The 19,389-nt window shown below is 38.0% G+C and overlaps 1 protein-coding gene across 1 annotated transcript in view; it reads left to right on the top strand.

Moving 5' to 3' along the window:
- Positions 1 to 19,389, top strand: part of PRKD1 (protein kinase D1) — a 314,111-nt gene that overhangs the window by 152,766 nt on the left and 141,956 nt on the right. Inside the window, 1 exon segment of the mRNA XM_040620799.1 lies at positions 12,158 to 12,296. Within this exon segment, the coding sequence (XP_040476733.1) occupies positions 12,158 to 12,296 (139 nt within the window).

Raw genomic sequence — 19,389 nt, 5'->3', positions numbered from 1 at the left:
TTTTCAGAGTTCGTCTTTGTAAATTATCTACATCTGCCTCTATGAGAGACAGCAATAGACCACTAGTCAGTTTTGCTGGAAATATAATACATTTCTCTATGACCCAATAACCTGAATCAAGGTCCTAAGGCATCACAGATATCCATAAGTGCTTTTGCAGATACATTTTTAATATAAGCTTAACGAGGTTTTTGTAGGTGGGGCCAAAGCTGCTTTTGCCTGAGATGAGGACATCTGGTCCATTGGGAGTGCACTGAAAGGCCAATTTATTAAATGTTATTTCTGGTGGGGTGGCAGGTGGTTTTATTATCTTTGGCCACTACTAACTCTTCCACAAACTACAGCATTCTTTCCAGAAGCTGTATAGCATTTTACAGGGGGTGAAGAAATTCGTTCCTATCTCGGGGAACATCAAAGTAATTGAGAGAAATTGTTTTCATTTTGATCCTTTAAATCAGATGCACTGCCTGCTTATCAGTACAAAGAAGGAAAAAAATACAGCAGCTCCTTGGGGATTTGGTTTTCAGGAAATGAGATTTTTATCCATGGAACCAAAGGATCATTAGCAGCACAATCAGAACAATGGAATTCCGCAGTATCAATGCCAACATCCAAATCTGTGGTCCTTGCTTTTTTTTCTAGTACAGTCCATGTAATTAACACAAAAGTGTCATTATGTGAATAAATACAAGGGAGCTGTTTAAAAAATTAGTTAATTAAATTACTTTCACCAAATATAGGTTAGTTTTGAAGAAAAATAATAGATGTCTTAGGTGTAACGAATATTCGTATTAGAAAATGCACAACCGGAAGTGAAGAAAGCCTTAGTGTAGCCTTTTTAGTTTCAGGATCTGGCTAGAGCCAATTAGAAATCATATGAACTATGTTGAAGCTACAGGCATTAAGCAGAAATGCAGAACAATAAACAGCCTTATCGTGCATCCAAATGGTTCCTCATCTGGAGTTTTGGATGAAGAAGAGTGGACTAGAAAATCTTGGTTTTCTTATAACTAACTTACTTATAACTAAGTACTAACAACAGCAAACATTATCGTTTTCCATGGGTTTATTATAAACACTGTACAGTTAGTTTATTTAATCTCTATAGTGGTTCTGGGAAGCAATCAGTAAGCAAACAAGTATATGTATATATGCCTACACTATGCATAATATATGTCACATTTATACACGTATATGTGTCTAATATAGACATAACTGGAAATAAGTTTCTTTGTAAACATTAATTATGATAAAAGTGCATGGTGAATTTTCAGTAAGGGTATAGTATATGCCACATTTTCCAAACTTATTTCAGACCTCCTTGTCATAGAGCTTCTCATGGAATAAGTATATAGGCTTTAAGAAAAGTTTATTTTATCACTGAATTCAGAACTTGGTCTAAGTCCAGGGGATTCTTAATGAATGAGCAGTTTGTGGGGTCTCATATGGTATCAGAGCTATAAAGTAGATCCTGACTCAGGCATTAGTCCCAGTGTGGATGACCATGAGATATGAAGGGGTATTGATGTGGAACAGGCAATGCTGTTTTCTGCCCTTGATCAAAGGAGACTTATCACCGTGACTATTAAAGATAAAGAAGATGTAAGAGTTTTGCACCGATGCTGGTGTCGCCAGCAACTCTGACCTGCTACCACCCTCCTCCCCAAGTTACTGCTTTTGAACATGGGATCTGAGCTGCGATGCCATCTCTTCAGGGAAGCCTTTCCTAATTCCCTCTCTGGTCCTTTATTGTATGCTTTCTTAGGAAGGTGCTCCGTTTCTTTATTCCACTTATCTCACTGTGCTGTTACGCCTCCATTTGTGGGATTAGCTGTCTCATGTCGGTCCCCCCTACTTGTGCTCTCCTGCTTCGACAGTCTCCCTTTCCTTATCTTCTGAGAAGAAGGGACCACATCTGGTTTGATTTGTCATTGTATCTCTAGCTAGGGACACAGTACCTAAAAGTTTGGGTGCATGAGGCCTGGGTGCACGTGTGGTGTGCCATGATTTGTTCCCCCGGCCTCTTGAGACAGGTGTTCTGTGGGTTGCGTGTGCTGTAGTGATCCAGGTGGGTGCTCAGCAGGATGGTTACATTTGTGACATCAGCTTGTCCACTTTATTTGGAAGGTCTGTGCCCCACACCCATTTCTCGTTCCTTTATGTCTATCATCCAAAGAGTTTTGGTAAGAAAAGTATTTCACCTCTAAATACTTCTCCCTGACCTCTGTTTCTAGATTGATGATCTGGGGCATAATCCAGGCAGTTTGCCTCTCTCCCGCACCCTTCTCCAGCGTGTTATATCCCTGATGATTACACATACTTAGATCTACCCAATTGTATAAAAGAAAATGCCCTGGAATAAGATTGATTCAGTCAAAATCAAACATTTTAGAACATAAGAGTAAAACGGTTAAAAAGGAGATGGTTTACTCATTTAGTTATTTTCCTAAAGATTGATTTTTTTTTTAACGGGCTGTCATAAATTGGCCAACTGTTTATACAGCCCATAACAATTTGAGGGTTAATGCCATCATTAAAGATTACATAAATACTTTGTTGTGAACATGTGTAATTAAATTAGCATTTTCTGGTCATTGGTCTATGTATATTTAATGTTAAAATTTAGTTTTAATTTAATGGAAAGTTATACCTCATGTATCTGAAATACAAACTCAGATTGTAATACACTTATTATCTCTCATTTATTATCATCAGTGAACATGATAGACGTATGTACAAATTTTCCAAATAAGAGTGCATTTTATTTTCCAATTCTATCTTAGAACATTTAGTGGAAATGTTTTCAAATGTAATACTCAACACTATGTGTATGTTTCTTTTTCTCTAAAGGACCAATAATTCTGTAAATATTAATTATAGTTCTCTTATAATAAAACTCTCCTTTGAGGGTAGGATGTGTAAGGCTGCCACCCTTGTCTTAATGACCCCAACCGGGTTTTCTTCTGCTATAAGCTGTCCATTCTGCTGTCATCTAGCCTTCAATGGGCTGCCTCACGGCCACTACTCTTTAATGACTTGTCTATCTAGTAAGAACTGAAGATTGCCATGGAATAGCTGTTTTAAATTCTTTAAGTCATTTACCTTAGTTTTGTTCAAAATCCCAAATCTGTAAGTGTGGGTCCAGCACTTTCTGGCAAAAAAAAAAAAAAAAAAAAAAAAAAGTGCTCAGGGTTTTCAGTTCTAAATCACTGTTGGCTGGACATTTGGCCACTCTTCCTGTGTTTCCTTCCTAGGAGAATTGGAACCGAGAGGGAAGATCAAGCAGTATGAGTTAGGAGAGTAGGCTTCTCATCCTTGTTCTGGCATTACCTAGCATTGTGACCTTGGATAGATCCCTTAGTAAATTCTGGGTGAATCTACTCTTCTCTGAATGAAAAGATAAAACAAGTTAACTCTGGATGTTTTTCTTCTCCAAAGTTAATGATTCTTAAATTTTGGTCAAACCTTTTTAGTTGCTGTCATATTCTTCATTTTACCCAATACATGTATCCATTATCATTAATTCATTAAAGTAATGAGCACCCATGTAGCCTTATTAAGAAATGTAAAAAATATACAGTATTCTATAATGACAGTTGAATTCAAAGTAAGACAACGAGTGCGAAGTACATTTTTTTCCATTTCCAAGCTGCACATATACACACCTAATTACTGTTGTGTGAATAATTTCATTGCCTACTAAGACTTCTAATAGCTATCACTGACTAGTAATCTGTCAAGGTATAATGCAGTATAATATGTTTTTACACAACAGTGGTGAGGCTCTCATTAATTATTACCACCTATAATTGCTTGATATGAACATTTATTTTAAACCTTAAAAAATTATATACAACAAAATAATGATTTAAAATACCTCCAGGAAGTCTATATACAGAAGTTGCTGCATTAGAGTTAATGATGTATTAAGTTATTTCTTACTGCTTTTGTCTCTTTAATAGATGACATATTATTCAAATTAACGTAGGAGAAAAGTTTGTACTAACAATTAAGCATCACACTGAGTCACATCTGCTGCCTTATAGATAAGCATATAATTTATTAAACAGACTTCTTTAGCAATAGCTGGTATATAACGTCAATATATTTATATGCCCTAGGAAGAAGAATTTATAGTCTAGCTTTATTCCCCAAAGGTGTTGCAAGTTCAGGTTATATGCATGTTTCTGTGTCTGGTAGTACAACCAGATTTTAAATCTCATAACCAAAATCTACCATTTCACATTTAATCTAAATATTCCAAGCAAACCTCTCCTTGATGAAATATATTCCCTTTTTTTCCTCAGATATCTTTTCCTGTTTATTTTTCTTCGCTGTAATGTAAATGGAGGGTAAGGCTAAGGTCCAAATGTAAAATTATGAATGAAATTGTTTGTTCTAACAATGGGATTTTGAACTTAATGGAAAGGAGAGTGGCTAAAAAAAAAAAAGGAAATCTAAGCAGAAGAAAAGTGCGTGGGTCAGATTCTAGATCTGCCTTTAGGAAAGCAAGAGTGGAATAAATTAAAGTCCTGACCTGAATGAGAGAAGGAAGTGTTTCGACGCTAGAGTGGAGGGAGGAGAACTAGCTGGAGTGACTTTTGTGTTTGTAAATTCAGACCTTGAAGATTTCTGAAATTGATAGACCCTTGGTGATAGGCATCCCTTTTCAAAGGAAGCTTTGGGTTAGTAGAGCGGAGAGTCGTATGATTGCAGGTGCTGGTGAGAGAAAGAACTACAGAGGGAGCCAGGCAAGGGGTGTGATTGTTTGCCAGCGTTCTCTGCGTTTGGACAGCGTGTCCATAGCCCAGAAAATAGCGAAGTAAAATGGAGAATGCCTGCACTCCTGGCTCTGCAGGCGACAGTTGGGCTGTTTGTCGTGGCTTGGGCAGTGTATAATGCATCTTCTCATGGCAACGCCATACCTCTCATTTAGTCATCATTTCAAAAACTGGAATTCTGCAGAGGCTTTTCAAAATATTTCATGAAAATAGGTGTTACAGAATTATTTTCATGAATCATATCTTTTGGACTGAGAGATCAGTGATTCAACCAAGAATCTAGAATAACAGTTGCCACTAGGAGAGATAGCACAGCTCTGCCTTTGAGAGTGATTTTTAGTTATTGTGATGGAACACTGTTCAGTTTTCTGCCTGGCTTGGACGGGGCACGGGGTTGGGTAGAGGAAAGAGGGAGTTAAAAAGAAAAGTTAAAAAAAATTTTTTTTCTGGTTTCTGTTTCCTAAGATTAGATTCAGAAACTAGTCACATAGCTATGTGGTCATAGGGTGGAATTCTTTTCATGTGCGCCTTTTTGAGGATATGAAATCACCACATCAAAGAGCCTGTGCCCAAATTTGAATACATTTCAGAAATATGCCTCCAGATAATATAGAGTATTCACCTTTTCTTTACCCCTTTCACTTACACTTTATAACTTGTGTTTCTGAATGAAAATGTGGTGCTCATGCTTTTGGTAGGCTTGAACCAGCTCATGATTTTGTTGCTGCAGCTGTAGTGCCGTGTACACGATAATCACCCAGTGGTTAGTCACTAAGTATTTGTTGTTTCTTCATATTCTTTACTTTTTTATATACTTAAATTTTCAGTCTGTTATTAGACTTTTTTTTTTTTAATTGTGAGGTGATTAAAAAGTGGAGGGGCTCGTTTCCTAGGCAAAGTTAAGAATCCAAGTTTACAACAGTTGTCTTACTTCTCACTCACGACGTCTCTCAGCAGGGATCCATTTGACCTAAGGAGCCACTGCTTTCAGAGCCATCATCAACTGGGGGTGCCTGGGTGGTTCAGTCGTTAAGCATCTGCCTTTGGCTCAGGGCGTGATCCCAGAGTCCTGGGATCGAGCCCCGCATCCGGATCCCTGCTCTGCTGGGAGCCTGCTTCTTCCTCTCCCACTCCCCCTGCTTGTATTCCCTCTCTCGCTGCCCTCTCTCTATCAAATAAATAAAACTAGGAAGTGGTAGCACCTTTTTAATTTCTTTGCTCATTAAGGGTGGCCAGTCATGGCACCACTTATTACGAGAGTTCTTGGAAAATAACTTGGAAAGCATCTTCAATGAGAAGAGTGCAATATTCACCTGCCTGATGTGCTGTTATTGAGCAGAATAATTTAATTTCAGGATTTTCATCACCTTTTAGCAAAAGTAAACTGGCAGTGTATTTTCATCTCATCAGGCCATCTCTCTCTCTTTTTTTTTTTCTACTTGACTGAATCATGGATTAATTTGTTGCTGGTATTGCTTGTTCCTTGCCCTTTGTGATTGGCCTCAACTGTGGAAAAGCACCCTTTGTTCCTTAGAGTTCCCGTTGGCCAGGTCACATTTCAGCAACTCATTAAAACGTGTATTTATTCTACTCTGGAGCACATTGTCTGGCCAGCCATGAATTTATAGTGAAATGTAACAGTAAATTGTGCTCTGTGGTCAAAAATGCCAAATGATACACACAGCAGCACAGAGGTTTCCAGCATAGGGTAGAATTAAAGAGCTTAGGACCAGTGCCGTGATTGTTGGCCGTATTTTCACAGTGGCCAGTTTTGTTACAGTCAAACTTGGAGAGAGCTTGAAATCACTTATCTCGGATGTTTGCGCTCACAACCACAAAGCCTCTGAGAAACACAGAACTGATCTTGTAATAAGCTCCAGCTGAGTTTACAAGCCTCTGAGCCTTTCTGAAAGCCTGTTTAGTTTAATGAGGGTTTTCAGATTTCAAAGCTCACACACCTTCACATAAAAACAGATGATTATGACCAAATTAGGGAATGTTGTTCCATGAATATTTTACCCCAATATGTTCTCTTCTCAGTTGTCAGGCATTGTTTCATTATACTTTCCACCTTCCAGACATCATTTTTAAATATAATTTTTGGAAGTCTTATTGTATAGTTTCTATTCAAGCAGAACGCTATGTTACATCAAAGAAAAGACTTTTTTTCTCTTAACAGAAGGCAAATGTGCATATATTCTTTTCTGGCCAATAAAAAAAGGTACAACTTGAAAAAAAAAAAATCGAACCCTCAGTTTCTGCTGCCATGACAACTGTCCCGTGAGGCTAGGCCTTCATGTTCACCCCTGTGCCCTCCTTCACAGGGCTTTGCAACCTGATTCTGAATGGCTTGTTAATGAAGAGAGAAAAGCCATTTTTATGACCCAGTAAGATGGAATGTGGGAGAGAGGATATCCATGCCTCAGTGCTCTATATCTTGGACAAATAACTTTCATGACTATTTGTAATGCTATCTTTACTTTTTAAATAATAGCTTTAATATAGGTTGTATATATAGGCATTATTCTATCTATTCTTATTTTTAAAAGTGTTTTGTGAGTCACCCTCAGAAAGAAATGTAATAATTAGGATGTGAGGTGCTCAAGCCTTACTTGAATACAAAATCATGCATTCCTTATACCCACAGTTTTACAAAGAAGCACAATATAGAATGGGATACTCAAATGTTAGCAATCTAAGACCATAGAGAAATAGAATTTAGAAATGTCCTTGAAGAAAGGACAAATTCCTTGGTGAAGAATGCAAGAGGTGTGTGGACATGTTGGCAGAAATTGTGATGAGGTAGCAGAATCCTTGTCTCCTAAGCCCTTCTTCAGTATTGCCACCTGATCCTTCCTCCATACAGCACATCCACAAGACATTAGCTAGAAGACACTGTGAAGTTTGGCTCTTCTTTGGGAAGACACCTGCTGTTTCATCTCTCTTCCTCTCCAGCTGTTATTGTCTACTCACCCCACCTCAGACATTGAATCCCTTGAATTTTCTCTCTCCTATCTTAAGTCAGAATCAGCTACCCATGGTTTTCGAAAGGATAAGGTTAAGATGATCTATACATTAATTAATGTATTGTATTTTGAGGAACATTTGTGATCAAATCAGGGAAGATTCTTTGAGTTAAAGTTTAATTCAAACTCTCAAACTGAGGTTTAAGGGTTTTGTGATAATTATTAAATTTTTAAGTTTTATTTCATTAAATTTATTTTGTATATTTATTTCAACGTAATCTTAAAATGTACTCTTACCAATCATGGAGATTTTATTTGTCTTTAACTGACTTTTCTTGCAAATGCTATTTACATAGAATTAAGTAGTCAAAAGATTGGATAGAACAGATTAGCATTCTATATTTAAAAAGCACATAAGGCTTTGAGTTCTGCTCACACGGAGTATCTGGTATAGACAAGCTCACCTGCTCCAAACAATTAGAAAACACTACAGAATGTGTAGAATACCTGTTTTTGGACATTGTCCAACAGGCAATGCAGGACTGTGATCCCTGAGAGAAGAGAAACAAACAAGGTAAGTACTATAGTCATCTGAGCTTTCTGCCTGGAGGCAGGATCCAGAGTGTAGTGTAGGGAGAAAGAACCTAAGAGGAGCCTTGTTGTCTGGCTATACGGAAGACACACAGAATAGAGCTCAAGGTGACCAAGTCAAAAGGATTTTTAGGGGAGAAATACTGGAAAGGTGGGACCTATACAGAGAAAGAGCTTCAAAAATCTGCTTAAGAGCCCGCTTGAGTGTTAGACTGAATACAGATCTGTGTATGTGTATGGTGAAAATCTGTAAGGCTCAGGAAAGAGCAGCTGCCCAGAAGCTATGAAATGAACACTTTCCAGAGCTCACACAGGGCTGAGAGACAGTTGACTTTCTATCAGGCAAATGGGAGAAATTTCACTGAACACTTGAGGTATTCCATAGAGATGTTCAAAGAGTTATGTATTAGTAGTAGGGTTAAACTATCCCTAGAGGAAATACTACTCTAAAGCTAACCTAACAAAGCTTAAAAATAAGCCTTGAAAAGACAAAACTGATCTGCAATTTTTTTACTACTTTGCCAAGACAAATATCAACATTCTTTAAGGGAAGACAACAAAGTCCAACTGCTCACATTAATTCATAAAATCTGTCATCTAATTTAAAAAGTACATGTATGTTCCACATATAAATGAAATCACATGGTATTTGTCTTTCTCTGACTGACTTATTTCTCTTAGCATAATACCCTCTAGGTCCATCCGTGTTGTTGCAAATGGCAAAATCTCATTCTTTTATATGGCTGAGTAACATTCCATTATATATAAACCATGTTATCTTTATCCATTCATTTGTCAGTGGACATTTAGGTTGCTTCCCTATCTTTGCTGTTGTGAATAATGCTGCAGTAAATAGGGGGGTGCATATATTTTTTTGAATTGGTGTTTTTATTTTCTTTGGATAAATACCCAGTAGTGGAATTACTGGATCATATGGCATTTCTATTTTTATACTTAGTAAAATAAGTCAGGCAGACAAAGACAAATACCATATGATTTCCCTTATAAATGGAATCTAAGAAACAAATGAACAAACAAACAAAAAAGCAGATACAGACCCATAAACACAGAGAACAAACAGGAGAGGGTAGGGTGTTGGGCAAAATGGGTGAAGGGGAGGGGCGCCTGGGTGGCACAGTGGTTAAGCGTCTGCCTTCGGCTCAGGGCGTGATCCCGGCGTTATGGGATTGAGCCCCACGTCAGGCTCCTCCGCTATGAGCCTGCTTCTTCCTCTCCCACTCCCCCTGCTTGTGTTCCCTCTCTCGCTGGCTGTCTCTATCTCTGTCAAATAAATAAATAAAATCTTTAAAAAAAAATGGGTGAAGGGGAGTGGGAGGTACAGGCTTCTGGTTATGGAATGAATAAATAATAGGAATGAAAGGTACAGCCTAGGGAATATAGTCAAGGTATTTTAATATATTGCATTATATGGTAACAGATGGTGGCTGCACTTGTGGTGAGCATAGCATATAGAATTGTTGAACTACTATGTTGTACACCTGAAACTAATGTAACATTGTATGTTATAACTATACTTCAATTCTTAGAAAGAATACATATGAAAAAGCAGGACATGTAGGAGAAAATGTAACCCATAAGGATCAAAAGAGTTAATGGAAATGGACCAGAATGGTAGAGGCGATGGACTTAGTAGAAGTCCAAGGATTTACATGAAAATATGAGGTAAAAGACTTATACAATGAAAACTATAAAACACTGCTCAAAGAAAGGGAAACGAACACAAATAGAAAGATATTGCACATTCATGTATTGTAAGAATTAATATTTGTTAAAATGTCTGTACTACCCAAAGCAATCCATTGATTCAATGAAATTCCTATCAAAGTAACAATGGCATTTTTTTATAGAAGTAGGAAAAACAATTCTAAAATTGGAACCACAAAAGACTCGAAATAGCCCAAGCAATTTTGAACAAGAAGAATAAAGCTAGAGGCATGATACTTCCTCACGTCAAAATATGTTACAGTAATCAAAAACAGTATGGAACTGGCTTAAAACAGATATATAGACTGATGGTCAGAGACTGATAAAGCAAAAAGAGAGAAAAGATGCAAATTACGAAAAAGTAATAAGGAGACATTACTATGGACCCTACAGACATTAAAAGGGTGATAAAAGAATAATATTAAAAAAACCTTTTTGCTCAGAAAGCCAACAATTTGGATGAAATGAATAGGTTCCTTGAAAGAAAACTACCAAAGCTCAATTAAGAGGAAATGGAAATCTAAGTAGTGCTATCTAAGAGCCAAATCTTAGTAGAAAAATCCAGGCTTTGGTGGAGAATTTTACCAGATATTTAAGGAAGACCTTAACACCAATTCTAAAGGAATCTTCAAGAATATGCAAAAAAAAAAAAAGCCTGAATCGATGTTTTTTTTACTTCAATCAAAAATTATCTCAAAGTGTATTATAGATCCAAATGTAAAACCCCAAACAAGAAAATGTAGAATAAAACACAGGAGATCTGTGTTACCTTAAGTTACACAAAGATTTAGCAGATATTAAAGCATGATCCATAAAGAAATATTTGGTAAGCTGGGCTTCATATAAATTAAGAACTTCAGAAAATAACATGAAGGGAATGAAAAAGCAGAGACTGGAAGAAATATCTATGAAACACATATATGATAAACAGCTTTTATCTAGAATATATTAAGAACTATCAGAGCTTAATGATAGGCAGTTCAATTTAAAAAATGGGCAAGGGAGTTGCTCAGTTGTGTGCATGGGGATGACACAATGCAAAGATGCTCAATGTCATTAGTTGTTAGGGAAAAATTAAAACTATGAGATACTATTATACAGCTGATAGAATATCTAAAATAAAAACAACCAACATTACCAAGTGCTGTCAAAGATGCAGACCAGCTAGAACACATATACTGCTGGTGGGAATGTAAAATGCAATAGCCACTTTCAGAACAGTTTGGCAATTTTTAATAAAGTTATCCAGATACTTCCATACACCACAAAGAAAAGCTTGTGTTCACACAAAAACCTGTAAGTAAACATTTATAGCCGTGTTATTTGTAATAGTCAAAAACTGAAACTAAAATGCTCTTCAACTGAGGAACGGATACATATGCTGTGTTGCATCCATGCAAAACAATGGAACACTCCTTGGCAATGAAAATGAAAAGATTAATGATACATGTAGCAGAATGGGCAATCTTGAATTCATTTCACTAAGTGTAACATCAGATTCGGGCTAAGTGGCTGCCTTTGACTCAGGTCATGATCTCAGGGTCCTGGGATCAAGCCCCACATCGGGTTCCCTGCTCAGTGGGGAATCTTTCTCCCTCTGCCCCTCCTCCCAACTCATGTTCTCTTTCTCTCTCAAATAAATATGAAATCTTTAAAAAAAAAAAAAAAAGAAAAACATCAGATTAAAAATTATGTACAATGTAAATGGTGCAATACCATTCATATGACCTTGAGAAGACCAAATTATGGAGACAGAAAGCAAATCAATGTTTTCTAGGGGTTGGGGGTCAGGGGAGAAGTTGATAACAAAATGGGGATGGAGATTAGGGGGTAATGGGAACTGTTCTATAGCTTGGCTGTTTTCTGTATACCATATATATGGTATGTAGTTATCCTATATGTTTGTCAAAACTTGCAGAACTGCACACTAAAAAAGGTGAATTTTACCGTATGTCAATTATACCTTAACTATTTGACGTAGCATAAAAATATCAAAATAGCTTGTATTTGTGCCCTGATGCTTAATTTTTTGGTTTCTATTCTAAATTTAGGAGGATTTTGACGTTTAATCTATTGTGGTATTTGTATTTACAGTTCCCTGAATGTGGTTTCTATGGAATGTATGATAAGATCCTGCTTTTTCGCCATGACCCTACCTCCGAAAACATCCTTCAGCTGGTGAAAACGGCTAGCGATATCCAGGAAGGCGATCTTATTGAAGTTGTCTTGTCAGGTAGTAACACTTATTTCTCTATCCATAGATTAATAGTTCGTATTTGAAGAAATCTTGGGCATAAGTTTTTAAGGCAACATAGAAAACATACATCAAACTCAGCCATAAAAGGAAATATTAGGTCTCTACCTACAGGAACTTAAAAAATTAGTTTTTGGAAAAAGCAAACGGTTTGCCTCAAGTTGGCTGTTTCTGCACCCAGTACTGTCCTAGTCACTTTTCCCAACTTTACCATCTCCCCAGGCCTCCCAGCAACACATGCTCTCATTCATCACCTTGAATCATTTGGGCAGCAGCAAAAGCCAACCAAAAACTCGCAAGTGGTGAAAGACAGATGTTAGGGCCCCAAATGTATGGAGGGTCTGGAAGCCAAGAAGTAACAACAGGGCTAGGAATCCGTAGCTTTAGTTAAGTCAGATGCCTACTCACTCTAAGCTGAGACCAAGTTGGAAACCAGAGTTCAGGTGTTACAGCAGGTCAGGCCATGCCCTGTTAACAACAGCCAGATCACTCCTTGAGGAGCAGCTGTGTTTCCCTCTGCCCAGATTTTCTTTCTTATTTAGGATTTAGAAGTTACTGTGTGTATCAATACAGAAAAAATAGGCGTATTTAACTTAAAAAAAAAAAAAAGTGCCAGAGAACAGCCGTAGCCGGGATCCTTACACCAATGATCAGTGCAATAATACAAAGAGATCCAGATTTTTAATGCTAATTTTTGTGAAAATTGAGGAATTATTGAGAAACTCCGATTGTATTGCTCCTTTCTCCCCTCTGGCCATCTTTGCATGTTATCTCTTTGACTAAAGGAAATCCATTAGCTTTAATGATTCTAGATTTCACTTCCTCAAGTTCCTCAACTTATTCAGAGCCCAGACCTTGGTTGTACTGATTATAATTCAGTTGGACTTTGCTTTGACTCACTCCAGTTTGTCTTTGTGTTTGTTGGTCACCTAGCGCTGTGTCAGGTCCTGGGATCGCCACATTTTCACTGTGTAGCTAGATCCTATAGAACAACTTGTTTTGCTAGGCAAAAGTAATAATGTTCTTGTTTATAGGGTTGCCACTTGCTGAATCAAAAAAGCAAAAGCTTTCATGTGTTTTCTGCAGACAATAGCAACCACTTTAATTTATTTATTCATATATATATTCAAGTATAATTAACATACAGTGGTGCATTACTCTCAGGTGTACAGTGTAGCAATTCAACAATTCTGTACATTACTCAGTGCTCATCATGAGTGTATTCTTAATCCCCTTCATCTATTTTACCCATCCCCCCACCTACCTCCCCTCTGGCAGTCATTAGTTTGTCCTCTACAGTTAAGAGTCTGGGTTTTTTTGTTTGTTTCTTTTTTTCTTTGTTCATTTGTTTTGTCTCTTAAATTCTACATGAGTGAAATCATATGGTATTTGTCTTTCTTATTTGGTGTTTGACTGACTTATTTCACTTGTCATTATACCCTGTAGATCTGTCCATGTTGTTACAAATGGCAGGATTTCATTCTTTTTTATGGCTGAGTAATACTCTGTTGTACGTACAGACCACATCTTCTTTACCCATTCATCTGTTGATGGACACTTGGGCTGCTTCCATATCTTGGCTGTTGTAAATACTGCTGCAATAACCATAGGGGTTCATATATCTTTTTGATTTAGTGTTTTCATTTTCTTTGGGTAGATACCCAGTAGTGAAATCTTACTGGAATATGTGGTAGTTCTATTTTTAATTTTTTGAGAAACCTCCATGCTATTACCTTTCGTTGGCGCTTTCACAAAACTAGTGCACCTGGCCTCAAAAAACTAGTGCCTTAGACATGTCGTTTTTTAAGTTTCCTATTTCTGAACAGGAGGGGCTGCCTGAAATAAATTTTTCAGGGAAATCATGCCCTGGATCCATTCTCTGTATAATTCATATTAAACAGATAGCCAGGCTGCTTTGCAAATAATGTAATACATTTTATGAATCTTTTATTTTTTTGCTTGTGGCAATGTCCAGAAATATATGAGAATTTTTAAAATTGCGTTTCAAAATTTAATTTATTTTTCTTTCCATTTTACTTTTGTTGTCAAGCGCTTTATAGTGATACCAGACAGATTGAATGCAAGCTGTGTGTGGGTGTGCCTGTGCTTGTGGGGGAGTGAAGAGGGCTGCCTGTTTCTCAGTGAGCAGGACCTGCGGATGCAGCCCTCTGCATTGCCCCGCCGCCCAGGGAGCAGCATGATGCTTCTCCTGCCATCTCTGCAAACCAAGACCCTCATTGTGTTTCTACTCCACTTCTTTTACCAGCCACCCTTTCTGTTCCATGTTCTGCTTCTCCTGTCTCCCTGGCCACAATTGCTGAGAGGCCCCTTAAAGACGGCCTTTTTTCTTACTTGTTGTCCCAGTACCAGCCTCTTCTACTCTTATTGGCTATCTTGTTGGTATTTAAAAGGAGCCGTCTGTAACAGCCTACTTGCACATTTGAACCTGGGGACTTTCAACTTTTTCAGTCCACATAGTCCCACTTCCCCAATGTCATTTAACCCTTATATATTCAAGTATATATATTTAGTTAAATATATGTATTTATAATTACTTATTATATATAATACATGTAGTGTATGTGTTTTTTATATATACACACATTCAATTATGTTTAATTGATGATCTCTCGCATTTTCCCATTAGCTTCTTTGGCGGCTGTATTTTCCTCCCTCCTCTCCTACTCTCATGCTTTGCACTGTGATTTTCTCAGTGAATGTTAAAAATGGTTTTTCCTTAATTCCCCCTCCCCCCCATTATAACCCTGTTTTCCCCCATGCCCCTTTCCTTTCTGCTTGTCATCAGTCGCCTACGCCTGAGCTCACCACGGAGGCATCGTCCGGCTCCGAGGTCCTCGCTCGGGCACTCCTCCTCCATCTTGCCTGCTGCTAACGAATCCACATCCCTGGGCCCTGTCTTTTGGCTGTAGTTTTCAGTCACTAACTCCCTACCATCTTAGGACTGTATTTTTCCCTTTCTTTTTCTCTCCCCACAGCACGTGGGCCACTATGTGCATGTCTTAGGTTGCTTTGATGCAATCTCAACTATCTCGTGTTCTCTTACACCTGAAGGGCCTGTGACATAGGTCTGTAACCTGAATGACTTTACCATCTATTTCTGCCATTCCTGTTCCTGAGCTACACAGGGCTGCTAGACACACAGTCCCCTGTCTCTGTGTCTCAATGCAGGCTCGTCTTTACCGGCCTTACTACTGTTCAGCAATCTCTTCTCCCCCTTGCCCTCCCATCCTTTTGTTACCATAGATGAAGTTCTCAATAAATATATATGAGCTGATTAACTAGTGGCTTTCACCTTAGAAGTTCTCATATTTACAGAATTTTGACAAAATATTGATTCGTTGTAAAAATATTATTTCTGGGTATATCCTCAATAGTAAGAAACAGAAAGTTCACGTCTCCTTGCTGTGCACTGACTCAGCCCTTACCAGAAATTGGTGCCTGTAATGTGGGCAGGGCTGCATTGCAGTATAATTGGAGGCAAGACAAATGATTGCTAACGAAGGCACTTCAGGCCTGGATGCAAGAGAGCTCATATCACTTACTCATTCCTGACCTAGTCCCGGAAGAATACGGAGTGCTGTAATTGGCCTGAGAAATATGCCATTTCCTGAAGGTGTGGTTAAGAATCAACTTCATTTCAAATGCAGTGGCTGTAAGAGGTAGGGGAACAAAACTCTGGGCATCCCCTCTGTTGCCTTTCGACCAGTTTCAGAACAAAAATGATGCTGTGGAGATTTTCCTCTTAAAGGCTATAATTTTATTGTTAAAATTCACTTATCCAAATTTTCTGTTTTTCCCCATGAAAAAATAAATTTTACTCTGTAGTTCAGCATAAACATAACCTGGTTCTTTTAATGTTTAACCAGTATTCCACCAATAGGAACATGTTCTGACATAGGAGTACAGATGTGAGAAAATATGGAAAAAATTAATTTTGAGGAAGGTGAAATACTCTTGTCTCTTCAGGCAGCATCAAGAATTTTCTCTTGCTTGTGTCATTTTATGCTGAGACCTTTCATCATCTGTTAGTACTAACCAGGCTGCTCCTGGCTATTTTGCTGATTTTCTCTCTCCTTTTCTTTTTGAAAAACAGGGCTTGTATGAGCTAGTGCATTGAGACCCAGTAAGCCAGGAAAATATTGCTCATGGGTGGATGGGCTGGGTTCTGGAGAAAAAAAGAAATAACTCCATGGAAGTTCCCCACCATGCACACTCCCACCACTGGCGAATTTTCTTTGTCTATTAAGCAAAGGAACAGCATTGCTACTATTGTTATGGACTAAGAAAACACTGCAAATGGAAATTTCTCTTTCTAAAGCCAAAGTCAAGTTCAAGTGTATAGTACTAACCTATAAAATATAGTTCATGGAATTTATCTGAAGCCTTCTTCATGATGAGTCTCTATCAAAGCCTGATATTCAGCCATAGCAAAGCACATTAATAACAGGACTGTGTTCACATGATCAGCTCTTTGTTTTTTTGTTTTTTGGGGGCTCGATTTCTAATAAATGTGTGTGTGTGTCTAATATGTGGTTAAATGGAAAATAGACAAGGACTACAAAAATTTTTCTAGTTAAATTACAATTTTAAAGTCTTAGAGCTAAATGTTGACTCTTCCCTTCTTTCATTAATGGTAAAAATCTAATTCTTTTCAGATCTTTTTCACTAGTTTTTACAATAGATTATGCAGGATTGTTTATAACTTTTGCAAAGCAGTGTTACCACATGTGGCTGGCTATTTGTTCCATACCAGAGACGGGAGCCTCATTAGAAAGCTAGTGCTGTAGCCCAGGAAGACGGGGCTGTGGGCCTATTTTCGGGCAGTGATTCAAGAGCTGAAAATGGGATAGAGAGATTAAGAAATATTTTAGAGGTAAAATTGAAGAGATATATATCCATTTGGATATAGCTGATGAAGGGAAATGAGAATACGAAGAGGACTCCAAGGAGAGCTACAGCCACCTAAGAATGATCACATGCTCTTTCCCTCACACCAGTCTTGCTCTCACATGTTGTTCAGTGTGTTTGTTGAGTGGTTGGGCTACTGCTCCAAGATGCTGGAGAACTAATTTCTTGGGAATATAGTATCTTTGATTTCCTTTGTGATTTTGTACAAGTTGCCATAGTCTCTAAGATTCAGGGGTTTTTATTTGTTTTTCACTCAAAAAAGAATCTTATACTTGGATGAAAGTATCAAACAGGGCTAGTAGTGCATGGATTCCATATTTTCTTCAGTCTGCAGTTAAAGTGGTATGCATTAACAATTGAATACAGTTTCCAGGGCCAGATCATCTGGCTTCATATTCTTTCTCTATTCCTCACTATTTACATCTTTGCAAAGACATTTAGTCATTCTGTGCCCTAGATTGCTCATCTGTGAAATGGAGACAGCACTACACCTACATTGTAAGGTTACTACAAACATTAAAAATAAGTTAACACGGGGCACCTGGGTGGCTCAGTCAGTTAAGCGTCTGCCTTCGGCTCAGGTCAGGATCCCAGGGTCCTGGGATCGGATCCCACATTGGGCTCCCTGCGCAACAGAGAGCCCGTTTCTCTCTCTCTCTCTGCCTGTTGCTCCCCCTGCTTGTTTTCTCTCTCTCTGTCAAGTAAATAAATAAAATCTTTTAAAAAAATAAAAATAACTTAACGCATGTAAGCACTTCAGAGATTTCTACACTCAGGCAACTACACAATAAATGTTTGCTATTCTGGTTGCTTCTCCTCCTCACACTCTAAGCAGCCTTTCCTCACAATGTTCATGGTTGTTAAACATACCACAGAAGGGAATCCTGGTCTGATAACTTTGAGAACTGTTGTGTCAAACAGTGTTAAAAGAGTTATTTATTGCAGGATTCTTCAGAACTTTGGTGCATGCTAACATGAAGCATAACTCTCTAAGATCACTTCCCAAATTCACTTTAACACAGATACTTTATTTTTTCCCTCCAAGTATATGGTGAGTCTTGGCTTCAGCAGTCTACACTGGCAATACTCCTCTGGGTCAAGCCTGTGGACCAGATGGTCTGAGAGGGTATATCTGTTCTGTCTACCCATAGGCCACTTCTCTCTCACAGAGGGGAATATTTGAAAAACAGGAGTTAGGAAGAAAGAAAGCTTTGTTTACATAATAGCACAAGGTTTTGAATCAGTTTACATAAGTAATATTTCCTTCACAATGACTCTGGGAGGCAGTGAAATCAGATATCTTTTTTTTTTTTTTTTAAGATTTTATTTATTTATTTGACAGAGAGAGACAGCCAGCGAGAGAGGGAACACAAGCAGGGGGAGTGGGAGAGGAAGAAGCAGGCTCCCAGAGGAGGAGCCTGATGTGGGGCTCGATCCCATAATGCTGGGATCACGCCCTAGGCCGAAGGCAGATGCTTAACGACTGCGCTACCCAGGCGCCCCATGAAATCAGATATCTTAAAAGCTATAAAATATACATTTTAACTTGCCCACATCCTGCAGTGTAGTAGAGGTATACCAGAGCTCGAATCTAAGTGTTTAGTGATTATTAACATTACCTCAACTTCAGGTTAACCATTTGAACTTGTACCAGTAAACAGGGTTTCTTGAGGATCTGTTCAAAGAATTCCTACTATGGTCAGTTGATATTTCAGGGAAATATTGATGGTATTTGTAACAGTGAAACCAGTAATGAGCTACAGGTGCCCCTGACATTATTTTTATCGTAGAACCCTTATCCCCTCTTCGTAAAAATAAATATTTAATAAATATGTATACTGTGACCAGGTTAAGAAAACCCAGAGGCTCTTCTTCATAGAGCGACAGTACAAAATATGAAAAAACAAGGTAACCCATGCCCCTGCTTAAAAAGGATCCCATCATATAATTTCACAACTCTGATCAAAATTGAAATACTGTCTTACCATCACTATATTTAAGGAATCCTTATGACCATGTTTTTCTGTTTCTAGTATTCAGTGCCTAAACCATGAGCCTCCCCCCCCCCAAAAAAAGGTAACAAAGTTCTAGCAAGGTCCTTTTTTCTTTTATAGAAAATGTAAATCATTGATTTGTATGGTAC

The sequence above is a fragment of the Ursus maritimus genome, unplaced genomic scaffold (genome assembly GCF_017311325.1).
Source record: "Ursus maritimus isolate PB19 unplaced genomic scaffold, ASM1731132v1 scaffold_36, whole genome shotgun sequence".
In the NCBI taxonomy this organism is placed as follows: domain Eukaryota; kingdom Metazoa; phylum Chordata; class Mammalia; order Carnivora; family Ursidae; genus Ursus; species Ursus maritimus.
This window is presented reverse-complemented; position numbering and strand designations above follow the sequence as displayed.